This window comes from Hemitrygon akajei, chromosome 14 (genome assembly GCF_048418815.1).
Source record: "Hemitrygon akajei chromosome 14, sHemAka1.3, whole genome shotgun sequence".
In the NCBI taxonomy this organism is placed as follows: domain Eukaryota; kingdom Metazoa; phylum Chordata; class Chondrichthyes; order Myliobatiformes; family Dasyatidae; genus Hemitrygon; species Hemitrygon akajei.
The window spans coordinates 21,402,652-21,416,773 of record NC_133137.1 but is presented as its reverse complement, the minus strand read 5'-3'; the positions used below and the strand labels follow the sequence as shown (position 1 = coordinate 21,416,773).

Here is a 14,122-nt window from a genome sequence, read left to right as displayed (position 1 = left end):
GTCACAGGAAGCTGCAAATGCCAAAGGCATTGAGGTAGATCGTTGTGATTACAAGGCTTCACCCTAACGAGCTGCGATATTCTGCCATTTGAGTGCTGGATACTGTCCAGGGAGGGGACTTACCTTATTCAAGAAGAGATAGCTAAATGCCTGCAGCAATTTTCTTAACCAAGTTATTTATGATATGGAACTTTAGAACTGGAGGACAAATAGAACTACAGATACTGTTGTCTGGGTTCTCTATCCGCAGAAGCTTTTAGAACATCCCTGTGAAGTACTTGTCCCAGTGAAGGTATCTGGACATTCAAGGGTGTCTTGTTGAGCTCAGTGTTTCCACTGTGAATATGTAATTCAATGGAACCATTCTCAAAAATGTCATTCTCAAAAATATTGAAGTAAACTGTGTTATTGTAGCTCTCTGAAATTGTATGAAATCCCTGTTATCTTTGTTCTTGAAGGTGTAAACATATATTTTGAGTGGAAGATCCTATGTAGAGTTCAACAGAACGTACCCTTGTGATGAAAGGCCACTTCAACCACCAGCTTCAGCCCCCGGTGACTCAGTGTTCCGTACCCCGTAACGGGTTAAAAAGAACCAGCAGAAATGGACACACCTGGAGTCTGAGTCTTCCGTTATTTTATTAGTAACTACATGATAAAGTGATATAAAACAAGATAAGGTAAACAGATTAGCAGAGTATATGAATATAAAACTGTAAGTAAAGTTCCCAAGTTTCCCAGCTCAGGTGGTTAGGTGATACAGTCTTACGGTGGTATGGTAAGTAATGTTCTGGAATTTGATTTGAGTAGAGTTGGAGACAGAGAGAGTGTTGGTTTGTCTTCCCAGTGCCGATCCTCCACGTTGTCCTCCTGCTCCCAAAACTTATTTAAAGTCACCAACGTGTGACCACAGAAAGAGGAATGCTGGTTTTCCACAGTGGGCTATCAACCCAGGCCAGGGTTAGACACACCAATAGCTCCCCACTGGTCACTCCTTTGTCCACACTGTGAAAAAAACACCACCCTTGTCGTGGGCACACAAAGCTCACCAGTGTCCTCCTTGCCTCTGGCGTCGTGTGTCTGATTAAAAGGTCAATTGACCTTGTATATATCTCACAAGTGCAGAACACGAACTGTCCAACATAGACCTCCGCCTTTCAGTTTCCAAGGCAACTCACAGACTCACTCTCTCTGCTGCTGAATTAGCACACACACTGTTCGCTCCCTCTCTCTCTTGGTAAAGGAACAGTCCACTTCAGATCTCGTCACACTCAGTCACAGCAGGGGTGGTTAATTGGAGGGAATTGCATAGTTCAAGTGCCATATTCATTCTGTTAGGAGCCTAGTTCTTTGAGGCTTGGTCAGGGTCAACCATGGATGCTGCGTCCCAACTGTCTATGTGATATGCAAACCAGAACAGTACATAGGGAGAGTGAACTGTTATCCATATAGCAGGCTCCCCCTCTCCATGGAATGGCAGAGACCGATACAGTTTGCCATTGGCCTAGTTCTTAAACAACAAATATAGTTCAAGATCTCGAAGGTTATTCCAAAAACTCTGGTCTACATCTGCCAAAAGCACAATATTTACAGAGGCACTAGGGCCTTAAATGCCTGCAGCAATTTTCTTAAGCAAATTACTTATGATGTGGAACCTTAGAACCTTTTCTACAAGCAGTAAGAGTGATCAGTGAACCATGAAAATGAATTACATATACAGTGGCATGCAAAGGTTTGGGCACCCCTGGTCAAAATTTCTGTTACTGTGAATAGTTAAGTGAGTAGAAGATGAACTGATCTCCAAAAGTCATAAAGTTAGAGATGAAACATTCTTTTCAACATTTTAAGCAAGATTTGTGTATTTTTGTTTTGTACAATTTTAGAGTGAAAAAAAAGGAAAGGAGCACCATGCAAAAGTTTGGGCACACCAAGAGATTTGAGCTCTCAGATAACTTTTACCAAGGTCTCAGACCTTAATTAACTTGTTAGGGCTATGACTTGTTCACAGTCAGTGTTAGGAAAGGCTAGGTGATGCAAATTTCAAAGCTTTATAAATACCCTGACTCCTCAAACCTTGTCCCAACAATCAGCAGCCATGGGCTCCGCTAAGCAGCTGCCTAGCACTCTGAAAATTAAAATGAATGATGCCCACAAAGCAGGAGAAGGCTGTAAGAAGATAGCAAAGCGTTTTCAGGTAGCCGTTTCCTCAGTTCATAATGTAATTAAGAAATGGCAGTTAACAGGAACACCAAGAAAACTTTCCCAGAGAACTGCTCATAGGATTGCTAGAAAGGCAAATCAAAACCTCTGACTGACTGCAAAAGACCTTCAGGAAGATTTAGCAGACTTTGGAGTGGTGGTGCACTGTTCTACTGTGCAGCAACACCTGCACAAATATGACCTTCCTGGAAGAGTCATCAGAAGAAAACCTTTCCTAGATCCTCACCACAAAATTCAGTGTCAGAAGTTTGCAAAGGAACATCTAAACAAGCCTGACGCATTTTGGATATGTCCTGTGGACTGATGAAGTTAAAATAGAACTTCTTGGCTGCAATGAGCAAAGGTATGTTTGGAGGAAAAAGGGTGCAGAATTTCATGGAAAGAACACCTCTCCAACTGTTAAGCACGGGGGTGGATCGATCATGCTTTGGGCTTGTGTTGCAGCCAGTGGCACGGGGAACATTTCACTGGTAGAGGGAAGAATGAATTCAATTAAATACCAGCAAATTCTGGCAGCACACATCACACTGTAAAAAAAAGCTGAAGATGAAAAGAGGATGGCTTCTACAACAGGATAATAATCCTAAACACACCTCAAAATCCACAATGGACTACCTCATGAGGCACAAACTGAAGGTTTTGCCATGGCCCTCACAGTCCCCCGACCTAAACATCATTGAAAATCTGTGGATAGACCTCAAAAGAGCAGTGCATGCAAGACGGCCCAAGAATCTCACAGAACTAGAAGCCTTTTGCAAGGAAGAATGGGTGAAAAACCCCCAAACAAGAATTGAAAGACTCTTAGCTGGCTATAGAAAGATTTACAAGCTGTGATACTTGCCAAAGGGGGTATTACTGACCATGCAGGGTGCCCAAACTTTTGCTTCGGGCCCTTTTCCTTTTTAGTTAATTTTGAAACTGTGAAAGATGGAAATAAAAAAAGTAATCTTGCTTAAGACATTAAAGAAATGTGTCCTTTTTAACTTCATGCCTTTTGGAAATCAAGTCACCTTTTACTCGCTTAGCTATTAACAGTAACACAAATTTTGACCAGGGGTGCCCAAACTTTTGCATGGCACTGTAAAACAAGTGCACAGCAGGTCAGGCAGCATCTGTGGAGCGAGAAAGAGGCAACGTTTCACAGTGAAGACCTTGTGTAAGAACTGAATGTGAAGTCATTGTGGATAACCTGCACAGTATTATCTGTGCATTTCATATAAAACGCACACAACACTCCCAACCATTACAAACTGAGCTGTGCAAGCCAGGGGCATATCTACGGAAAATAGCGCCTGTCAAGCACTGAAATTGCGCCCCTGTCCAAACATCTGACACCCATCTTTTAGATAACTTTACCATATCAGCTCAAAAATACAAGTCAAGCTTGTTCATCTTTTAATTAACAAATTATGGCACTACATGATTGTCCCAGCGCTGTGTTGCACGGGAGAAAAACACGTAGGGAGCTTCGAGGGTTCCAAAAATGTGACCATCATTGTATCCTGCTTGGCTGCATGTACACCCACCAAACTGAGTGAGTGATTGTCGCAATTCACAAACACTGCCAGGTTGTTTTTCTCACTTATTCTTTGATGAACACCACTTCTGTGTCCAGCCATCACAGCAGCATTGTCAAAACACTGTGACCGACAATCTTGTAGCTCCATTTCGTCCTTCTCTAGCTGTTTCAAGATGTCTTCAACCAAGCTCTCAGCATCCTTCTGGCTTATCTGGATAAAACCAAGGAAGGACACTCTAACACGGACGTTTTCCTCTGAAAATCAACTTCAACATACCTCACTACTTCTGACATCTGCTCACGGTGTGTCTGATCAGGAGTCGAGTCAAACATAAGATCATAGTACTTGGCTTTACAAATGCTTCTCAGTAAACTCTGGTGAACAGTGGATTCCACCATGTGGATGAATTCGTTCTGGACACCCGGTGAAAGATAAGACGTGGATCCAGGATGACTTTCCAAATGAGTGAGGTGTTATGACAGGGTCAAAGATGGCCAGTAGTTTCAGTAAGCCAAGGAAATTTCCCACATTGGAGTCATCGTCTAGCTGAAGTGACTCCCTGTGTCCTCGCAAAGCCAGGTTCTAAGTCACAAGGAATTTTATGCAGTGAAGGATTCTCGTCAAGATATCATGCCACTTATGCTTTTCCTTCTCAATCTGTTACTGAAATACCGCATCATAACTTCTCTGTCTCCAGCTAAACTTCTTTCCATTTCTTTCCACTGTGTGAAGCATTCCCGATGATTCTTGGCATTTTCAAGAACACTAATCCTTTCAGGTGCTTTCCTCTGGTTGAATCCACTTTCCTGCTCCAATGAGGATTGATGGTCTGACCAGGAATAGAGAAGACAACAGATACAAAATGCAGACTTTTTAGAAGGGGAATAGACCAGCCATGAGCAAGTCACTTCCTCACCACGACCATTTCCCAATTTCCTCTTGAACCAAGTTTTCTTTATTGAGCGGTTGTTTATTGGTAGGAAAAGCCCCTCACTGTTCTGGAAATACTTTGAATCCAGCTTTATTATTTCTGTTCTCAATGCATCAGGCAGAATTGCTTTTCCAGTATCCTTGTCGCACTTCAGAAGTCCAATGTTATGCTGTTCAATCACTTCTGGTATGACAGTTCGGGGCTCTTTGACACCATCCAGTTCACTAGGTTCAGTGTCGTCGGGTTCAATCTCGTCAATAAACTCAACATCACCACCATCGTCTTCCCCTCCTGTCATGTCCATGTTCTCTGTGGCAGCCTCACTCTTAATCTCGTCATACTCGGATTTATCTGACTTGACTTCCTCCTCGGCTTGTGATGCATTTGTACTTGATCCACCTTCACATTCTAACAAACTTGTAGCAGGTGCAGGCGACTCCATGGAACGTGTCGAACTACTTGTTCTGGGCTTTTCAAAGAAGGGCATGAAGAACTTATTCGACTTCTTGGCTTCCTCCGTCTCCAAGTTTCGACTCTTCCGTCCTTCAGCTCCACTTTCCTCCTTCTTCCTGAAGAAACGTTTCATGGTCTTCTTACACAATGCTCTGAAATAAGGCCATCCTAGTGCTTCTCACCCATGATAATCAAAGACAGATCATACATCTGAAGAAAATTGTTTTTTCACTATCTGAGGATGGCTTGTCTGACTTTAATAGAAACTTCTTCGTGGCGCCCAGGGCACGTGGCATGCTTCAGATACGCCACTGGTCCCACGCGCCGACGCGTCATGCGTCACGTGGTAGGAATGACGTGCTCGTTCCCTGGGCGCGACGTGCTCGTAACCGGTAGGGTGGGACTAGCGGAAGCGAGAGAGTCTGACAGAAATATTTCGTTGCTCTGTTGAAATTTCTAAAATGCCGGTAAGTTTTACACATCGTTTTGCTTATTTTTTGTTTGCTTATTGCGGTATATCTAAGCTATCGTGAATGCATGTTAATCCGTCACACTGAAATGTCAAATAAATAGTATGCGAGAGATCAGGAAGTAGGCCAGTGAGGCCTAATCAATGTTAAAATTATTTTGGGAGCCTTTTTTTGTGTGTAGTTTGTGTATGCCTTCACTCTTATCCCTCTGAAATGAATGAGTGGAGATTCATCATATTAATTGCTGATGCCCTGCATCTTTATTTGGGTTCTTCTTCGTTTTGAGATCGACAAAAAAATCTCCGTGTTATAATTTGGGAATATGAATTTTGAACATTCAAGACGAATGGAAAGGAAGAACACTTTTAATCTTTGTATTCCTTCTCAGGCTTATCATTCAACCCTCATGGACCATGATGTAAAACTAATTGGAAATATGGCATTATTGCCACTGAAAACTCAATTCAAAGGACCAGCTCCAAAGGAAAGTAAGTTTTGAACTTCATAAATTCAATGCAATGCCCTTATGCATTTGTAGTGCTGTGCTTAAGAAAAAGTCTAACTGGTAGTGTTGTAATCTAACTCTGTTTAATAATTGTAAGGTTATTTTGAGGTAGTTCCTAGTGAGGGTGAGGCAAGTGTGCAGTAATTTCTAAATGCTCATGCTGCAAACAGGAAATTAAAGCTACCAACAAGAAGTTATAGCCACATATATAAAATATTGCATGCAATGCAGACAAATCTGTATTTGGCATCATCCTGATGAACAGAATAAAAGACTTGTTGACCAACAAACACCATTGCATTTTGTTCTTTTACAAATAAAACATTATATACATGTATAGATTTTAAGTGTATGTATGGCAGTGTATTGCTTTTGAAATTCTTGAACCGTAATGCTCTTGTCCAGATATGCACTACTAATTAGCCACTTTAGTAACACTTCGACAACATGACACTGCATTTATTGAGTGCAAGTTTTTCATTCTCCAAGAACCTAATTTAAATAATTGAAGACAATCATTGGTAATATTTTGAGAAACTACAAGGCAAGTAATCTTGTTACTTTCTAAACTTGGTAATAGTGGTATTAGCAGCAGTCTTTTCTACTAATTTTCTTAGAGAAAGTAAGGCATGATTATGAAGTGAATTGTTCTTCCTAGCTTCACTAAAGGTGTGAGCATGTCTGGGCGAAGAAATTATCTGGAAAGAATTATTGTGCACAAGTGCCTTTTGAATCTAAAAGTAATCAAAAAATGCAGTTTTCAACTCCTGTGAGGACATGTTTCATATTCTTAAAAGTGTACTAAATTCACCACAGCTTATAGCAATAAGTAGGTTAGGAAATACCTTGCATTCTTAAGGGGCAATGGAACTGTGGAAACCAAACTACGAATCCTAGTTTTATGTAATATGTTCACTTTTTTGTATTCTCTCAGTATAAAATTTTCTTCTCTAGTTTGCTAATGAGAATGCTAATTAGCTTTTGGGGTATGCTAATTAACTGTTGTGATATGCTAATTAGCTATAGGGATATTTTGCTTGAGAGAATTCAAGTTGGGGAGGACAAAAATGATTGATTATTGGCTTAGGGGATGCTGGTATGCCTATTGATTATTGTTGCACTGCTACTTTTCTCTTCCAGCCAAAGATACTGATGTAATCGATGAAGCTATCTACTATTTTAAGGCAAACGTTTTCTTTAAAAACTATGAAATAAAGGTAAATTCCTCTTTTTGTCAACTTAGAAATTTTTCCAGAGATCAGGGTGGGAAGAAGCAAAATTAGAATCCTAAGAAGCATGAAAGCCTGAGGGTGAATCACTTTTGCTTGTTCTGTTAATGGTGTGAAATTTAAATTCCTCTACAATGTGGGCATCAAAAGCAAGGAAAAAGAAACAAATCGGAGAAGGGACATGACAAGACTACATGCTGTAAGGCCAAAGTACATTTGTTACACAGAGTAACCCTCAGTTGCTTAGTTTAACAACTGGTACAAAACTTGCTAAGTCACTTTACATTTTGTGTTGAATCATTTTGGAGGTTTAACCAGTAAATATATATACTAAGAATGTCCTGTTTAATATGTACATGGAGTACAGTAAGTTGTTATAAAAATAAACTTATGTGTGACTCTTGAGATTAGATTAAATGAAAACCCACAAACTATGAATGGTTTTCCTTAGACATTGTAAGTAAAAGCTACTGAATTAAAGCAGGGAGATGAAGTTAAAATACACATCAGCCAGAAATTAATTAAACAGTGATACATACTCTTTACGTTTCTATTTCAACACTGTGCACCATATTTATCTAACACTCCGGTGCTTTTATTACAGAATGAAGCTGATAGAACCTTAATTTATATCACCCTTTACATCACTGAATGCCTCAAAAAGCTACAAAAGGTAGGGAGTGCTGATGTGTGCTTCATGTTTCTTTGCTCTGCCCTTATATGGTATGGGCAGTTTACACAGCTTAACTTCTGTATTGCTGCTTGAGATGATGTGATTCGTGAACTGCTTCATAACATCAGGAAGTAACTTCTGTCAGGCAGAACAGAAGTTGAAATGGCTCTGTATTGTGAGGCACTCGTTTATAAATTGATCACTTCCCTTTATCTAGGTTAAAGTCAGAACAATCCCAGGAATTGTTTACCGCTGTGGTTGCTGTTGTCGTTTCGTAATCAGTTGTCAAGTTGTTGGATAGATTTCTTTGTAATGTGAAACAGTGCAACTTATTTTCCTCTTTCTCTGCGGACTTAATTTTGTTTTTATATTTTCCCTCAACATAGTGTAACTCCAAAAGTCAAGGGGAGAAGGAAATGTACACCTTGGGAATAACCAACTTTCCCATTCCTGGAGAGCCAGGGTTTCCCCTCAATGCTATGTATGCAAAGCCTGGACACAGGCAGGAAGATGGTATGTGGAAACGATATTAGTATTGAAGTTGATCAAAATTATACTTAAAATGCTTTGAATAGTCGTAACTACTCCTCGTTGGGATTTAGAAATTATTTCACGGTATGAAGGTACTGGTTTATAAGTTGTGCCTGTGCACAAGTTGCTCCTTTTAAAAATAGCTAGGAAGTTGTCTACCAGTTTATTACCATGTAGTTCAAGTCCTGAGAATAGATTTGTTCCAGATCCTATAAATTCTGGTTACTTTTACAGAAATGATGAGGGGTTACTTGCAGCAGATCAGGCAAGAAACTGGACTAAGACTTTGTGAAAAAGTGTTTGATCAACAGACTGATAAGCCCAGCAAGGTAAGGGATCTAGTTGTGACTTTTGGACTTCATTTTCTTACAAACACATTAAAACAGTAAATAATGTCCAGTAAAGTTTAATCACAGCTGATGGTTTTAAAATGTTTATGAAGACTCATCACCAGAAAAAAATCTCCTGGTCTTATCACTAAACTTGCTTGGATTTTTCAGTTTATAGCAGGATGCTGCATTTTGTTTGGGCCAGGAGAAGAATATTGAATAACTGTGTTATCCTGGGAGGAGTCTAAATTGAAACCTTTCAGGCAGTTGGTTAAAACACATGCATTGGCATATGATTTACCCTGTTGATAAAAAGCAAAGCAAAAATATGATAACACCCACCAATGGTAGTTGTGTGAGTCAAGATATTTAAAATTGCATTCCAATGCAGAAATTTCATGCTGTCCTCTCAAATTTGAAATATTTTATAAGCATCTGCATTTTTTCCAACTATCCTCCTTTAACTAACTATTTGAAAAATACTAAACCTTGCTCTCCTAGTAGTGGTTTATTAAATTTAACCTATTCACTATCTTCCTAAATGACACCCGCTTGCAGATTTTGTGTAGCGTTAATGTGTGTGGTTTCTCTGTTGAATAGGTGGTTTATTTAACAGAGACATCTGTTTCCTGAGTTCTAGCATTACTCAGATTAAACTGGTGTTGCTTCTGAAAGTGGACTTGCCAAAAATGTTAGTAATTCAGTGAAGTCAAAAGAATTATTGGGAAGTGCCAAAATACTTACCAATGATCATGAACAATTGAGTTTTTTAAGAAACCTATTTCTTTCTTGATTGTTAAATTATTATGCAGAGTGTAACATTTAATATATAACTTTCAGAATATTTCTAGTGGCTCTAATAATTTTATTTTTCATTTGCTGATTGCTTCTCATTTTTGGGAATGTCATTAAGCGAAGTACTGTAGTATGTACACAATGTGAAAGCAAAGTGCTTTCTGCCCTGCCTGTTACTGGAATTGACAATAATTTTCAGAACAACACTTTGTGAATGTTTCCACTAACTGCAATCTTCTGGTTTATTTAAAATGGGACTGACCTCTTTGTGTGCTAAGTATATCTATATGCATAAAATTGCCAGCTGGTGGTGTAGTGGCAGCTGCAGCGGACCACGAGGAGAGTGGTCCCGGGTTCGAATCCAGCCAGCTCCTTACACGCTTTCCATCTGTGCTCGACTGAGTGTTGAGCTAGCAACCTGACCTCATTTTTTAAAAAAAACGACAAATGCTAACGAAACGGCAAGGTTGCCTCCTGATGCGCTCCAAGACGTGGAGAGGAACAACCATATGCCTACAAGCTTTGGCCTGCACTTTTCAAACTGTATTACGTATTATCCTTACAAATAATTCAGTGGCCTTTTATAATACTTGGCTGGGGATGTACTGTGGTTAAAGAGCAATGTATCATCTGGCATACGAGTGTATTGCTGCTGTCTTACAGCTTAAAACATGGCGTTTTATCCATGTTTTACGTAAAAGTTGCCTGCAGTGGTCCAAAATCTGCCACACCATCCAGACCTAATTTTTTTGTGTGATTTCTGCCATTGCATAGGTTACAGTTTCAGTACTTGTTACTTATTTCTCTAGTGATAGTCAGCCACTTAGCTGCATAAATATAAGCTGTTAAACCTGGCCCTTCTAGCAACAGTTTATCACACACTGCCACCCTCGTCCCTCCAGCAAATCCAGGCTGATGTTATCTGCAATAAACAGAGCACAAAGGTGTCACTTGTGATCACCTTGTGGTGCTGGTTTTCTGTGCACTGAAAATTAAATTATTAATAAGAATCTTTGCAAACATTAAGACATTTATGAATTTTGTTGGATTGAAACGTTAAGAGGAGGTGGCAGAGCTCAAGGGGGCTGGTGCCGGGCAAATACCCTCTTCCTCAATGTCAAAGGAAATGTTTATCAACTGCAGGAGAACCCATAGCACTCTCACCCCTTTACATGAGCGGTACAACCGTGGAAACTGAGCTGTTTCGGTCTCCTGGGAGTGCACATTTTGCACAACCTCTCATGGTCCCAAAACACATCCTACACCATAGGTGTCAAACTCAAGGCCCGCGGGCCATATCCGGCCCGGCGTACAATTATATCCGGCCCGCGAGATCATTTTAGATAGATCTATTATTTTAATTATTAATGGCCCGGCGATATGAAGCCTATGATTGTAAGTTAATACCAATCATAAAAATAATGCTTGCTCAGCAGTCTTCTTCATAAGAAACGGAATTTGTAAAGTGAAACACTTTGTAGTTATAGCAGAGACTGAGACACATGAGAACAAGCTGAAAAAACGGAGGCAATGAAAGTTGCGTTCACACGCGCCGGACTGATCCGGCCCGCATGAAGCTGCATTTTGCCCTATCCGGCCCGTGACCTAAAATGAGTTTGACACCCCTGTCCTACATAATCAAGAAAGCTCACCAATGCCTCTACTTTCTCAGGAGGCTGAAGGGAGCTGGATTATGCTCATCAATACTTAAAGCCTTCTACAGATGCGCAGTAGAGAGCATCCTAATATGCTGCATCACCGCAGGGCATGGAAACTGCACTGCATTGGACAGGAAGAATGTACTACGAGTATTCAAAGCTGCTTGACACATCACCAGCACCACCCTACCCACCAGGATGTGTATACAGAAAGATGCTGGAGAAAGGCCAGCCGTATCATGAAGGATCCCACCCACCCTGCTCCTGGACTACATGTTCTATTCCTATCAAGGAAGAGGCAACACAGCATCCATGCCAGGACCTTATGTACATGTATATACATAAGATAGCTTATCATTTGTTTTTATTTTTGTTATTATTGTGTTGTTTATCTTTGTGTGTGTGTGCGCATGCAAAATTGTATGGGGAGTAACAGTGATATTCTCCTTTACATTTGTGAACTGGAAATAACATTTAACAACCTTGAATCTTAAGAATCAATAATATTTTAACACTTTTGGATTGATTAAAATTAGAGCATTGAATTTGGATTGGAATTAAAATCAGTTTTGATGCAAGTTTCCAGTTTTATTTTTGCTGCTTTGGATTGCTTGGGTTACACACTGTACGGCTGGCCCACATTATCTTTGTCTCATTTAATCTGATTTTAAGATCATGAGTGCAAAATGAATTATTTATGTAATGGAATATACTTACGACGTCCCTGAGGCAGAGATTGAAGCTGTTTGCATGAAAAGTACAAAGGTATTAAAAAGGCCAGGTTTGATGGCCTACAGGACTTTTCAAATACATAATCTCTACCAGCTAGAAGGACAAGGGCAGCATAGACATGGGAGTACCACCACCTAGAGTTGCCCCCAAGCACATCCCTGTTCCTTCTGGGTGAAAGTACTGAAGCACTCACCCTGACTGCCTTAAGGGTATAGCTAGACCTCAAGATCTGCAGCTGTTCAGGAAGGCAGCCCACCTCAAAGTTGCTGACTCAGCCTGCAAAGCCAAAATCCCTTGAATGCATTTTAAATGAAAACTTGCACTTATGTAAGTAAGTGACTTTCAGGAGGGAAATGAGTAATAAGTACTGAAACTTACTCCAGGTTCTGGCTTAGAAGGTGATGCCAGAAGATCGATGTAAGTTGAAATTTGGATTGAATAGTATGGTAGACTTCAGAACAGTGCAGAATTAATTCAGATGATTATATGCACCATGATTTAATGTTACATCAGTGATTTTTTTTTTGTTCTTGATTTTTCCAGTGGTGGACGTGCTTTATAAAGAAGCAATTCATGAACAAGAGCTTATCAGCACCAGGACAGTAATAATGTCACAAATGCAAAACGTCATGCAAATATGTCACGCAGCAAGATGTACAAAGTTTTTGTCTTGTCTTGTAAGATTTTATACTGAGTTTGGATATAATAAAAGAACAGTGTCATTCTGAAGAGATTTTCCTTTGAAAGTTGACTGCTTGATATATTATTTACTTGAAAGCTTCTACTTAATGGCTGGTCTTAGTAATTGTACCTGCAAAATCTGGTGCCTAAACAGTGTTAAGTTAACAAAAAAAGCTGCTATCCTTGGTAAACTTACAGCTGTGTCTTGATGCTCAGTTAATGTTTTTATATCGCATATGTTGGATCAGAGTACATTATCATTTAATGCTACTTACACATCCTTGCTCGTATTAATGATAAAAATCCTGGTCCTGTAACTGGTATTGGAATGCTATTATGAAGTTAGTTTGATTATATTAGTTACAGGATTTACATTTCTAGTGTTTAAACATTTTTTCTAAATTGTATAAAAGCAAGAATTAATTGAAAGCTTTTAGATTAATAAAAGTTTGGCAAAGATTTAGCTGATCTTTAAAAAAGAAATAGTGCAAATAAAATGCTAATGTCAACTGGGCTCTATTGAAGTTATTCATGAAATGAGAGTTGTTGACAGGTATCTGAAATTTTTAATCAAGTATGAAATGCTGATACTCAAACTATATGTAACAGTACAGCCCCTTCCTGAATTGATGCTATGACCATGCGAATATTAAGTTCATAAATTCTGTGTAACAAATAATATTGCAATGAACACCTGTTAGAACTTTCCAATGTTTTATAATTTACTGTACCTGATTTTAAAAAGTGTGGGAATTGTAGTGATTTGGGTATTTTCATTCTGTCTAAAACAATTAACACTGAAGATCTTGGTTTAAAAAAGAAAGCATTTGGGTTACTTAGAAATATGAATGGAGCAGGAAAGGATGCAAGACTAACAGGAATCACTGGTTACAATTTTAGGTTTTGTCTTTCAAGAAAGATATAAAGAAAATTGGAGTCCTTAAGGTTCGAAGATTTACTATGCAAGCAAAACTTGGGATATGGGGAAATGATAGGCATTTGGATTATAAGCAAATTACTAAAAAGTGACCTAATTGAGGTCTCTTCTCTTTCTCTCACCACCCCCCCCCAATAAATTATTCCTTCTGGTAAATGGGTCAATCATTTAAAATAATTGACAGGAAGTTCTGAAGGAAAAAGATGTTATTCTTTTGAAAGTTGGTGAAAGCTGATTCCATAATTTTAAGAGGGTTGGAGAGCTACCTGAGCATGAGGAGCTTAGAGTTATTACCAGAACATAAAATGACCAGGTATGTCAGCTCTTTTAAAGAGTGTTTTATAAAATAAGTGGCAAAAATACTTCAGTAGGTGCAGGAGTAGGCCATTTGGCCCTTCTAGCCAGCACTGCCATTCACTGTGATCATGTCTGATCATACACAATCAGTACCCCGTTCC

At 39.4% G+C, this 14,122-nt stretch overlaps 1 protein-coding gene across 1 annotated transcript; it reads left to right on the top strand.

Moving 5' to 3' along the window:
- The first annotated feature begins 5,460 nt into the window (after positions 1 to 5,460).
- On the top strand, positions 5,461 to 13,236 carry arpc3 (actin related protein 2/3 complex, subunit 3). The gene is made up of 7 exons (XM_073065623.1): positions 5,461 to 5,591; positions 5,983 to 6,082; positions 7,240 to 7,316; positions 7,933 to 8,001; positions 8,388 to 8,514; positions 8,767 to 8,861; positions 12,590 to 13,236. The coding sequence occupies exons 1-7, from the start codon at positions 5,586 to 5,588 to the stop codon at positions 12,650 to 12,652; spliced, it is 537 nt and encodes a 178-aa protein (XP_072921724.1). The 5' UTR covers positions 5,461 to 5,585; the 3' UTR covers positions 12,653 to 13,236.
- The last annotated feature ends 886 nt before the right edge of the window (positions 13,237 to 14,122 follow it).

Excerpts from the sequence above, each read along its gene's own strand:
- arpc3 (XM_073065623.1), top strand. Across the intron at positions 7,317-7,932 it reads TTAAAAACTATGAAATAAAG|AATGAAGCTGATAGAACCTT; the intron begins GTAAATTCCTCT and ends CTTTTATTACAG. Across the intron at positions 8,002-8,387 it reads GCCTCAAAAAGCTACAAAAG|TGTAACTCCAAAAGTCAAGG; the intron begins GTAGGGAGTGCT and ends CCCTCAACATAG.